This window comes from Phaseolus vulgaris, chromosome 7 (assembly GCF_000499845.2).
Source record: "Phaseolus vulgaris cultivar G19833 chromosome 7, P. vulgaris v2.0, whole genome shotgun sequence".
Taxonomy (NCBI): Eukaryota; Viridiplantae; Streptophyta; class Magnoliopsida; order Fabales; family Fabaceae; genus Phaseolus; species Phaseolus vulgaris.
The window spans coordinates 14,544,454-14,557,183 of record NC_023753.2 but is presented as its reverse complement, the minus strand read 5'-3'; the positions used below and the strand labels follow the sequence as shown (position 1 = coordinate 14,557,183).

Sequence of the window (12,730 nt, the reverse complement as noted above, 5' to 3'; positions counted from 1 at the left end):
TCTTGTTCACATTTGGCTACACCCAACACCATTCAAGGGCTAGAGTTTAGTGGGCTAGACTTGCCAGATTAAATTGGTTAATTTGTTTTCTATGTTGTCTTCGTTCTTCAAGGTGAACGCATGTTGGGTACAATCTCACGCTTCATAAAGGCCAGAGCTCAAAAGGGTAATCTCAGTGTTAAGATACTCCACATTTCATCAATTTGGTTTTCTTCTTTTTCACTTAGTTAGTGTGGCTCTTTAATTAAGTGACCATGAGTTTTTCACTCATGTCTTTTAACTGTTTATTGCCTATTTGCTTCATTTAATGCCCATGTGTGTGTGGTTATATTGACTTTTCTTGAAATATTAGGTACTGACCATGGAATAAAAACACAAGGAGATGGGTGGTTCCTAACTGTTTCCTTAATTGAAGGAAGCAATTTAGCTTTTGTTGATTCTAGTGGGTTGTCTGATCCATATGTAGTGTTTACTTGCAATGGGAAAACAAGAACTAGTTCAATCAAGTTCCAAAAATCTAATCCTATATGGAGTGGTGAGTAATTACCTTATCAAATATTTGAATCCATTGATGTAGTAGTGTAATATGTAACTCTAGTTTTCACACGGATACGTTATATATGTTTTCTTTTTCATTAAGAAAATTGACTATCTTTGCAGGATGTGATGGATGATCATCCTTTTGTGATGGATGTTGTTGTTTATGACTTTGATGGACCTTTTGATGACACTGAATCCATGAACTCCAATATAAAAGTGGAATGAAATAAAACTGATGTTATATTTTGATAAATTATTCACAATAAAAATTTTAATACACAATAAATAGCTGATGAGAATGAATATGAAATGAAACGATGAACTTCAATTAAAAAAAAAAATGGATGATTTTGATTATTCCATTCACAATTTTTTCTTGTAAGTTTTTTTCGATTACAACATTTTTGTAGTTCCATACTTTTTTTTTTTGTACTTGTAAATATAACTTTTGTAATATTTTTTTTCATAATTCATATATTAAACTTGAAATCATGATCATGACTTACCATTGAATATATTCTTATAAACGGTTTAAAATTAGCATCTCCAATCTTAAATTATTTAAATATTTTTATAATTTTAAAATTTAGTGAATTTAGATTAATAATCTATTAAAGTTGGATTATAAAAAATTAAAATGAGTTAAATAGAATTGATTTATTTTCTAAGTTAATTTTTAGTGTTCAATTCAAGTTGATTCATACTATCATATAACTGAACATTTTGATCATTATTTTATAAAGTAAAGATGTAGAAATAAAATATTACATATTTCATGAAAAAAGAAAATAAAAATATAATTCTAAAAAACAATTATCTCATTTATTTATATTCATTTCTCTCTCTTCTTATTTTATATTAAATAAACTAAATTACATAACCTTCAAAGTATTTTATCTCTATTTTGTGACATCCCTATATTTTCCCATATCAAATAACCATAATTTGTATGAAATTTTTTAAAAAAATATATAAACATAATACAAATATATCTACAATATCATTATTATAATATTTCAAATTATCTCTCTCTTCAGAAGACTTGAAATACTTACAGAAAATAAAAAACAAAATTTCAAAAGAAAAAAAAACATTTTTCCATCATCCATCTTCTCACCAAGAAACTTTATCACCTATAACATCATCTGCTTCCGTGTAAAATACACGATCATCACAGATCAAAGAAAAACAACCACAAAACAAAGCAAATGGTAAGCTAGGTATTTTTAAAATTTATAACATAAATATAACTTTAAACATCCACATAAATCCATCATTTCTCATGCATTTCACATAACCATCATGTGTCTATCAACAATTTCAATCATGTCAGACTTCTACTGACTCATAACACATAAACACTTGACTCTACTTCCGGAAGACTCGTGCGTTGACTTAGACTCAGAGATCTGCACTTGTCATACTACATCACTGTGAAATCCACACAATTATGCACATGAATAATCTCAATATCATCTCTCTCCTAGTATGACAGGGTTAATTCATATAATAGGTCAAGTTAATTATCTTTCAAACAACTTACCCATTCATATGAACCTCCTTTGACTCTCTCCACCTGAATAACTTGATCTATATGATTCCATTATCTCAGGAGAGTCAGGATATCTCCTTCTAGATGAATCCCTAGTCAATGCACATTCTAAACAATTTTAACACAATATTTTCTTTCCTGAAAATACTATGTCTTGATTAGAATTCATATTTTGAACCTCATAATATCGAAAATCAAACAATCAAATCATACCAATGTTTAAATTTCCAAAATACACAACAATTCATTGACTAATCATACAAATGTCTAATAAAAGAGATTTTCAATTAACTATACATGAAATAAAAGTTTACATACTTTATAAGAAAAACTATATGGAAATAAATAAATCAATCTTTTAAAAGAAAATAAAAATTAGTTTAATACTTTTATTTTTATTTATTTATTATTATTTATTTGTTTTTAGTCTCTAGCTTGAGCTAGAAATTCGCCAGAGAGCAACCAGAAATTTAGCTTGAGCTAGAATTCGCTAGCTTGAGCTAAAATTCACTAGAGAGCACCCAAAATTTTAGTTTGAGCTAAAATTCGCTAGCTTGGGCTAAAATCCTCTAGAGAGCACCCAAAATTTTAGCTTGAGCTAGAATTCGCTAGCTTGAGCTAAAATCCTCCAGATAGAACCCAAAGTTTTAGCTTGAGCTAGAATTCACTAGCTTGAGCTAAAATCCTCCAAAGAGCACCCCAAATTTTAGCTTGAGCTAGAATTCGCTAGTTTGAGCTAAAATCCTCTAGAGAGCACCCATAATTTTTAGCTTAAGCTAGAACTTGCTAGCTTGAGCGAAATATGCAGAAAAATTCTGCATAACTTAATATAACTATTAGATTATAAATCAATATCTCATTCAATTCATAAATTATAAATCTACACATTAAGTTTTTGTTCAGCATGATACAATCACTCTCATTGAATCATTGAGCTATTATGTCCATATATATATATATATATATATATATATGATTTCTAATTCCAAAACCATTTAAATCAAACAACCAATTTTCAATCACAACACTTTCAATTTCAATCAAACTATAATCTACTCAAAACAAGAAATCTTGCAACAAAATTTGGAATTGGTGACCACATCACACTCACATTTAAATCTTCTAACCTAGGGTTCTATTGAAAATTTTAAACTAGCTTCCCTTACCTGGACTTTAGCAGATGCTGACTAAGAGCTCCAAACCCACCAAAAGCTTAAGGATACCCTAACCTGGATCACAGAGTCCTGATCACAAATCTAACTATATCACTAGAACCCTGAGCTAACAGAGACTAATTCTAAAGATAAAAACCTCACATGCAAACATAAACTAAAAGGCAACCTAACCAGATCAAAACTAACTCAAAGAAAAAGGAGCCAAGAAAGAACTTACTCTATCTAAGATTTTGACCAGTCAATCTTGTAGAGTTCACTGTCAGGAGTCCAATGGAGGACTTCGATCGTTGATCTGATGAGCGAGAAGGTCGAAACTTTAGAGAGAAGGCAGATGAAAGGAAAAAGAGTTTTTAGAGAGATGATGGTGTTGAATCAAGTGTATTCAAGCTTTGAAGAATCCAAATCCTTTGAGTTTGATGGAAGGCTGAATGTGCTTGTTGTTGTTGAGGTGCTTTAGAATAGGATCTAGGGTAGTTTATGTTGTGTAAATTCACTCTTGATTGAATCTTAAAGCTAAAGTATTTTCAAACCTTTTGAATTCAAAGTGTTTTTCATACTAAGTGAAAAACAACCTGTTGTTTTGTCGAAACAACCGATTGTTTTAATCTTAGGTGTTTTAAAAAAGGTTGAAAACTGTTTTTGGTGGTTGACTTGCTGTCAAACCAAAACAACCGATTGATTCGCACATTCAACCGGTTGTTTGTTTTCAAATCATAACAGAAAACTGTTTTGTGTGTTTGACTGAGCTTTAAATGATTTTGTAACTGAATGTGCTCCTGTTTTAAATGCTTTGACCATTCTCTGAAAGCAATAAAAAGTTTGTTTATCTTTTGTAACAAACAACAACTGAGATTTAATCAGAGAAAAACATATTTGAGTTTTTCACTGATTTTGCTTTTCAAGAGTTAAAGATTGCTTTGAGCTTGCTTTGATCAAGAGAGAGTGGAATAGGATTTCATTTGTATTGATTTCAGTTCGTTCTGTAACAAGTGTAATCCTTCTGTACTTTGTGAAAACTCTGGTGTGGTAGGCCAAGAAGTGTTGTGTGCTCTTGAGGTTGTCAAGATCAACATTCTTGGTGGTGTATGTGCTGAGCCAAAGGAAGTGTGTGTCTTGAGGGGATCAAGGCCACTTCTTTGGTGGTGTGTGTAAGTAATCTAGGTTTGGTTACTTAGTGGATTCCCCAGTGGTTTTTGGGAAACTGGATGTAGCTCTTGGTTTACGAGTGAACCAGTATAAACTGTTTGTTCAATTTCTCTCTCCCTTAAACTCTTTAATTTCAGTTTGTATATTTTTCAACCGGTATAAACAACCGATTGTTTTTTTGGTGCTGTATTAAATTGCTTTGTGTTTTTGGCTAGCTGGATTCTGAATCAAGTTTTCTCAAAGGAATTTCATTCTAGACTAAAAAGTTTGCAAAAACCCTTTTAAACAATTCACCCCCTATCATTTAAAGCCATACATTCTAACAATTGGCATCAAGAGCTTGGTCCTTGAAAATTATTCAAGTGTGATCCTAAAATTGTTTTTTCTACGAAAAATACCTTTTGAGGAGGGTGCTTCAATAAATAGACCACCTCTGTTTTGTGGTTTGAATTACAAATACTGGGAAGCTAGAATGAAAATCTTTATTGAATCCATTGATCAAGGAATTTGGGATACAATTGAGAATGGCCCTTACATTCCTAAAACTGAAAATAGCGAAACCGCTATTGCAAGGCCTTGGTCTCAATGGACCAATGAAGAATGTAAGATGGCTAAGCTTGACTGTGTTGCCCAAAACATAATAGCTTCTGCATTAGACTCTAATGAATTTTTGAGGATATCTGATTGCAAATCTGCTAAAGAAATGTGGGACACACTAAAAGCAAATCATGGAAACATCACTAAGCCAAAGGAAGCAAAGACAAGAAGTCAAGCAAGAAGAAAAAAGAGGTAGAATCGAAAAGGCCTCAACCTCTGCTTCATGACTAAACAGGAAGATGATGCAAGTAGTGTAAGTTCCTCTATCTCTTCAAATTCTGAAAATTACAGTCAATTGCTTCAAGCTTTTCAAGAAACACATGAAGAAGCTAACCGATTGGCCCTCTTGAACAACCGGTTAAAGGGAATGAATAGTTGGCTTGAAATCATTTACAAAAACAGATTTTGAAAACCTTGAAATCATTTACAAAAACTCTTCTTGCAAGTGTGATACTCTTATTTGTGAAAATTGTGAAAATCTTGAAAAAAAAGTTCATTATCTTGTTAAAACTGTGGATAAGCTTTCAAAAGGAAAATCCAACTTTGAGAATGTCTTGGCATCTCAAAATTGTCTTTTTGGAAAAGCAGGATTAGGTTTTAATCCACAGAACAAGCAAGATAAATTTTCAAAGTCAGTTTCGAAACTGCCAGAAAAACAACCGATTGATCTATCGAAACAACCAGTTGTTACATGCTTTTATTGCATGAAAATAGGCCATTCTGCCAGATTCTGTAAAATCATAAAATATGCAGTTCCTAGAGGTTTTATGAAGTGGATTCTTAAATGTTGTAAACCCAATGGACCCACATTCATAAGGGGACCAAATCTTTGTACTTGAAAATCTACTTTGTAGGAAACCTTGAAGGAAAGCATGCAGCAATGGTATCTGGACAGTGGGTGCTCAAAGCACATGACTGGGGATAAATCAAAGTTTCTAAGCATCTCCTTTAAGCAAGAAGGGCACGTAACCAATGTTGACAACAACAAGGGAAGGATTCTTGGAAGATAATCCTGCCTGTTGACCAGAACGTTGGAACTTGCCTCGTCAATGGATCGACATGTGCACCGCTTCTACCTCCGTCCTTCGTCACGATCCACTTCAAGAACCTGCAAAAGAACAGAGCGGCGCCGCTGCGGCCGATCGCACTCCAACGCCCAAGTCAGTGACTGAACCACCAAATACTTCAAGAGCAAACACTCAAGAACTCTCAAGGAACCGTGCAATGTTCTCTCTCACAGTATGCTCAAGAACTCGCAAGCGTAAAGAATACAATCTGAACGTGCGTACCTCGAAAGTTCGTTGGGAAACCCTTAAATACCTGGTCACTTTCTCTCTCCTGGCAGTTACGCAGCTGGACACGTGGCACGCATCCAGTCGTACACGTGCCATCATCTGGAGCCTCCTTAACTTGGGCACTGCTTCTGACTCTCCTTTGGCTAAGTTACTTATGCATGGTGCTGCCCAGTGCATAGCAATCTTGGGAGCGCGATCTCTACCAGAACTGGCGAGTTAGGGTGCCCTCGTACACCTTCCCTGTGGTCTCGCCGGCCGCCTTCATAATCTGCACCACCCTCATCTTTGGCGATGTGCTTGCTCCGGCGATCTCCAATCACTTGGTCGCCTGAGTTTACATCTGGCGACTTCATCTTTAACCCGGTGATCACCGGTTCTGGTATGCTGGAGATCGGAGCACGCCAACTTAATAACTGGCGACTACACGAGTCCCCCGACTTCCTTCCCTTCTGCCAACCTGGCGTCTTGTCAACACGCCTATACTGTAGCTGGATGCCACGTCATCACTTCCGACTACCAGGGCGGTACACAAGCCCCCCAGTCTTAAGCGAAGACTTGTCCAGCGAAAAGACTAAAGGAGTCACGTCATCTACGTGGCACTGGCGCAGAATTCCAAGCGGTTGTACTTTCTGCTCCTCTGACGCTCCACCAAACATTTCCCCATCGTTCGACACGTGTCTTCATCAACGGTTACCTTCAGTTAACGTTTGCTCTCCTCGAACCCATTTCGAAAAACCCTTAAACCCATTTCGCTCCACTGTTCCATCACTTTCTTCGTATTCTCAGACGCTCCAACTCTCTTCTGCAAAAAAGCTCTCAACGTTCTTCAACTTCCCGAATCACCAACTTACTTCATCACTCTTCCGATCATAAAAAGGTACTTCCTTTCCTTCTTCTGCTGGTTTTTCCTGCATTTTGACCGATTCGCATCATCCTTTAACTGTCTGGTGCATACGTTGTGGGTTGTTTTCTCCATTTCTCCTTTCTCGTAACTTAGGGCTCCGTCAGCGTCACAACGAACCTACGTTCGTTCGTTTTTCAGCCTTTTCTCATGATCGAGTCAGCCTCTACGAACCCTGATCGTTTTTCCTTTTCTTTTTCCTCTGCAGCTTACGCAATGACTCGCTCAAAGATCACCCCAAATCCTCCTCCTTCATCACGAAACCCCTCTTCACAAGCACACGACCCACCGCGAGTACGTGGCGCTTCGTCTTCTCAGGCTGAGAGGCCTGCACCCTCTCGCCCCAACTTGGCTCAGGCCACTCCACCTGTTGCCGGAGGAGCCTCTGTTCCCTCCCCAGACTTCAAAAAACTGTACCCCTGGGCCACCTCGACTTTGTTGAGGGAAACGTCTTCTGTAAATTCTGCGGGGGCAGTTCTGCGACTAAAGAAAGGGGATGAGCCTCACCAATCATTCCATAAGCAGCACGACGAAAAGATGACAGTGCTGCCTTGCCCCCCGACCTGCCCGTTTGCGCCGACGACAAGGGGAACAACGGTGGACCCTTCTGCTTCGTTTACACAACCCTGTTCAAGAAGGTGAAACTTAGGTTTCCCTTCACTCGCTTTGAGAGGGAGCTTCTTACCGAGCTCAACATTGCCGCCGCCCAGCTCCATCCCAACAGCTGGGCGTTCGTGCGGGCGTTCCAGGTCATGTGCGACCATCTGGGTTGCCAGCATCAGTAGATGTTTTCTTATTTCTCTTCGAAGCCAAGCACCCAGGAGATCGCCTGTGGGTAAGCTTGAACGGGATTGCTGGGAGGTCGATCCTCTCTATCTTCCAGCAATCCTACAAAGACTGGAAAGGTAAATTCGTCCAGGTGCGCCCCAACGAGAAGGACGCCTCTCTGCTCGATGGTTTCCCCTTGTATTGGGTAAACAAGAGTAGCTTCAGGAGGCCAAGAAGTCCTGATAGCATGGGTGCCTTGGACAGAGACCTCTGCTTTTTCTGGAAGAGCGTGGCAGATGCCAACATCACCTTCCTCACCACCACGCTCATCTGCTTCGAATTCTTCGAGGACCAACTCGAAATTCGCATAGGTCAGAACGTCTAAGTTATTCCCTTGACATTATCTCTGTTAACTATTTCTGGGCGTCTTGTGCGCTGTGCGCAAGACTTTGGTTTTATTTTTCTGTACCATTTATCTGCTTTGCTGCATACTGCCTTATGTATTTATTTTCCCTCTGAGCTAAACCATGCATTTTTGCTCTATGCAGATAATATGTTGGGCCAGGGCAAGCTCACTGAACTGAGGAAGCTCGCTCGAACCCACGGGTTGGCATCGGGTTCCCAAACCATGCCAAATTCTGTGGTGGAGATCACCGCTGCTCAGGGCAGATCGCCACCCAAAGGCCCAACTCCTCCCGATGTCCAACCCGCCAACCAACGCCCAAAGCTTGTCCTTAGGAAACCCAAGAGGAAAGCCCCCCAAGTAGTCCACGAGGAGGAAGAGGAAGACGACGAGGCTACTGAAGATGGTCTTGTCACGAAGAGGAAGAGGGTGGCACCTTCCTCACCACCTGCTCCACCCCCTCTTCCAACATCAACACCGCCATCTACACCTGCTCCGCCTCCAACATTGCCACCCCCACCAGCTCCTGCCTCACCAGTCCAAGCAATTCCATTGGCGTTTGCGCCACCTGCGGTTGAGGCCCCCGAGCCAGACTTCATGGAGGACCCCCCGAGCGCCTCCACGCCTTATGCAACAGCTGGAGGGGGTCCTCCTTCAAATGCCTCAGCCGCAGACGTTGCTCCAATCGGGGAGGAGGTTGCCCGTAACTTTCCAATTCTGATTACTAAATCCCCGACGTCGCCACCACGCCAAGAAGCACCTGCTGAGCAACCAACTAAAGAAGGTGGCGGCGAGAGCCAACAACAAACCCACCCGGTGCCTCCACCAGCAAGCCTCTCTCTCGAGGTCACAAGGATGTGGGAGCCTTTCTCGGCCAAACTGAAGATGATGGCAGAGGAGTTCCCCACCATTATCTCTAGAGCTGTGGAGAGCTCCACCAGGAAGCTCCAGGATGACCTCTTCACCACTCGAACTGAAAATAGCACTATGAGGGTTGAGGTGGAGAAGTTATCCTTCAATCTGACGCTCGCGGAGATTGAACACTCCCGAGTAGAAGATGCAATGAGCACCGAGCTCAGGGTGGCGCGCAAGGAGGCCACCGATCTCCGCCATAAGGTACAGCTCTTGGCTCAAGAGAAAATCGAGCTAGAGAGCAAGCTGGTGCCTTATCGCGTGAAAGTAGCTGACCTGGAGGCCTTGATAAAAACTGACGCCGCCAAGGTGAAGAAACTAGAGCAAAGGTCAGCCGATCGGGAGGTTTTCCTGGGGACGGTGGAGAAAGAAAGGGACGACACCATGGCGAAGCTTGCCGAAGCCAACACAGAGAAGGGGAAAATCGCTGCTGAATTGGGCCAGGTGCAGGCAGAATCCAAGAAGGTTGCTGAAGACCTTCTTCAAGCTCAAGAAACCATTGAAAAACTCAAGAAGCAAGCTGAAGAGCTGGAGCAACAGAACAAGGGGCTGAAGGAACAAACTGAAGAACTCAAGAAGCAGATTGAAGAACTTAATCTAAGTTCTGCCCAAATTCTGGCTGCAGGATTCGAGGCTGCACGGGAACAGTTCGCCTGCTTGTTCCCCGATCTGGATCTTAGCATGGTGTCCCTGAACAACGAGGTGGTGGATGGGAAGGTGGTTCCCGCTGAAGACTGATCAATTTCCTCCATCCACTACCTTTATGCTTTCTCTTTGTATTTTGTAATGAACTTTTTCCTTTTTCTGTTTATGTGCCCGAACTGATATTTACTTAATGTCAAGACCTTTGCATTTCTTCTTGTGACTTCTTTAGCTGCTTTAACTTTCCTTGCGCAGTTTGCTTCAAGAAATTAACTTAGCGATTTCGTAGGCACGATCTTATACTTAACTGCTTCGAACCACTTCGATTTCGAATAACAATCACTCCAACAACTTGTAATCTTAAGATATCGAACCTTAGCGTAAAATCATTTTTCAAACAACGAACTTTAAATCAACTAATGGTTTAATACATTGCTTTACCCGATCTGCTTTATCAAGACGGGTCTTTAACTTTCTCGCCGCTGTTTGAACTTTTCTTGGTCGCCAAAGACTCTTGGCGATATCAGCTTCTTTCTGGCTTCACAACTTGGCCATTGATCCTTCATCTGGGGGTAGAGGCGCCTTTCGGATCCTTCTCTACCTCCTTGAGCTTCAGAACAAGAGACCGGGTGGCTAGGCGTTCTCTTCGAACCTACCTTAGCCACCTTCCAAACTTCTTCCGCCCTCTACACCATACCTGAACTCGTTCGAGACGAGAAGGATTATATCTTGCCTGAACTCGCTCATAGGCGAGAAGGTCTTTAACTCGCCTGAACTCGCTCATAGGTGAGAAGGTCTTTAACTCGCCTGAACTCGCTCATAGGCGAGAAGGTCTTTAACTTGCCTCTACATTGCCCCGGGGGTTACATCTTCTCGCCCCCAGAAACACTGAGGACTTTTCACTGGTGCCTCTACATTGCCCCAGGGGTTACATCTTCTCGCCCCCAGAAACACTGAGGACTTTTCGCTCTTCCTCGCCTGCACTCGCTCAACGGCGAGGAGGTCTTTATCTCGCCTCAGAACGCGCGTGGGCGTTGAGGTCTTTTAACTGGTGCCTCCGATCGCCGAAAGACGATGAGGACTTTAACTTTTAACTGGTGCCTCCGATCGCCGAAAGACGATGAAGACTTAAACTTCAACTGGTGCCTCCGATCGCCGAAAGACGATGAGGACTTAAAAACTTTTTAGAAAGCATGCGATATATCTTTACTTGCCTTAAATCACATATAAGTGACAAGGTCTTTCTTCAAAACTTTCTGAAAACAACAATCATGCAATCTAAAACAACTTTGAGCTTCGAAAACTCTTCTTTATTGGGTGGCCTCGTTAAAAACCCTCCTTAGGGAAAAAAGAGCGCCCCCTTCAAACTGTTTTAACAGAGACATTGCAATATAATTTCGTGTTTGTCTTTACTTACAAAGCTTCTTAACTGTAATACAACTTGAGGTGCATGGCGTTCCAAGTACGAGGAATCGCCCCTCCTTCCAATGTCTCTAAGCGGTAGGCGCCGTTCCCGAGCGCCTCGGTTATTCTGAACGGTCCCGTCCACTTGGGTGACAGCTTATTCTCCATCTCGTACTGGTGGGCTTTCCTCATCACCAGGTCGCCTTCTCTGAACTGTCTCGGCATCACCTTCGAGTTATATCTTCGTTCAACCCTTCTCTTCACCGTTTCAGCCTTCAACCTCGCCTCTTCCCTGACTTCATCCAGCAGATCCAGGTTCAGCATTCTCTCCTCATTCGAGTCTTCCTCTACGAAGTTCTGGAATCTCGGCGAGCTCTCTTGGATCTCCACTGGAATCATTGCGTCGCATCCATAGACCAAGCTGAACGGGGTCTCATGGGTTCCTGACTGCTCAGTGGTGTGGTACGCCCAGACAATGCGGGGTACCACCTCAACCCAGCTTCCTCTGGCTTTCTCTAGCCTTCTCTTCAACCCTCTCAGCAACACCCGATTAGCTGACTCTACTTGGCCATTTGTCTGAGGGTGCTCGACGGATGCAAACACTTGTTGAATTCCCACCCCTTCGCACAGCTTCTTCAACAGGTGGCTTGCAAACTGAGTCCCATTGTCCGACACCAGGTGCTTGGGCACACCAAACCGGCACACAATGTTCTTCCACACGAAACCTTCGATCTTGTGTGCGGTGATCTGGGCCACTGGTTCTGCTTCGATCCACTTGGTGAAATACTCAATCGCCACCACCAAGTACTTCATCTGCCTGATCGCCAGCGGGAATGGTCCCAGAATGTCGATTCCCCAAGTATGAAACGGCCAAGGGCTGTAAATCGATTTCAACTCCTCGGGAGGCGCCTTGTGCCAATCGGCGTGCTGTTGGCATTGCTTGCAACACTGTGCATACCTCTTGCAGTCTTCTCTCATCGTTGGCCAGTAGTAACCTGCACGGAGAGTCCTTGCGGCCAGAGCTCGACCCCCGACGTGGCTTCCGCATATTCCTTCGTGGAGCTCTGCCATGATTCTTGTGCACTTCTCGCCATGTACGCATTCCAGGAGTGGGTGAGTGAACCCAAACCTGTACAAATCGCCATCAATCAATGTGTACTTGCTAGAATTTTTCTTTACCTTCCTAGCCTCTGTCGGATCCAGCGGGAGAAGGCCATCTGCCAGGCACCGCTTGTACTGTGTTATCCAGGTGTCTGGCTCATGGGTAGCGCAGACCTGCGTCATGTTCACCCTCTCTCCCCGACACGCTCTAATTCTCGGCGATCTCAACGTTTCTTGCGTCAAAGACCTATGACTTCTTGCCGCTTTTTCCGTCGACCTGCTTATCTGAAGAAC

The 12,730-nt window shown here is 41.9% G+C and overlaps 1 protein-coding gene across 1 annotated transcript in view; it reads left to right on the top strand.

Moving 5' to 3' along the window:
• Positions 1 to 54: 54 nt before the first annotated feature.
• LOC137829104 (C2 and GRAM domain-containing protein At1g03370-like) overlaps positions 55 to 12,730 on the top strand; it is a 70,518-nt gene continuing 57,842 nt past the window's right edge. Inside the window, exon 1 of the mRNA XM_068635898.1 lies at positions 55 to 166. Coding sequence (XP_068491999.1) covers positions 121 to 166 — 46 coding nt within the window. The 5' untranslated portion in view covers positions 55 to 120. The remainder of the gene's footprint in view (positions 167 to 12,730) is intronic.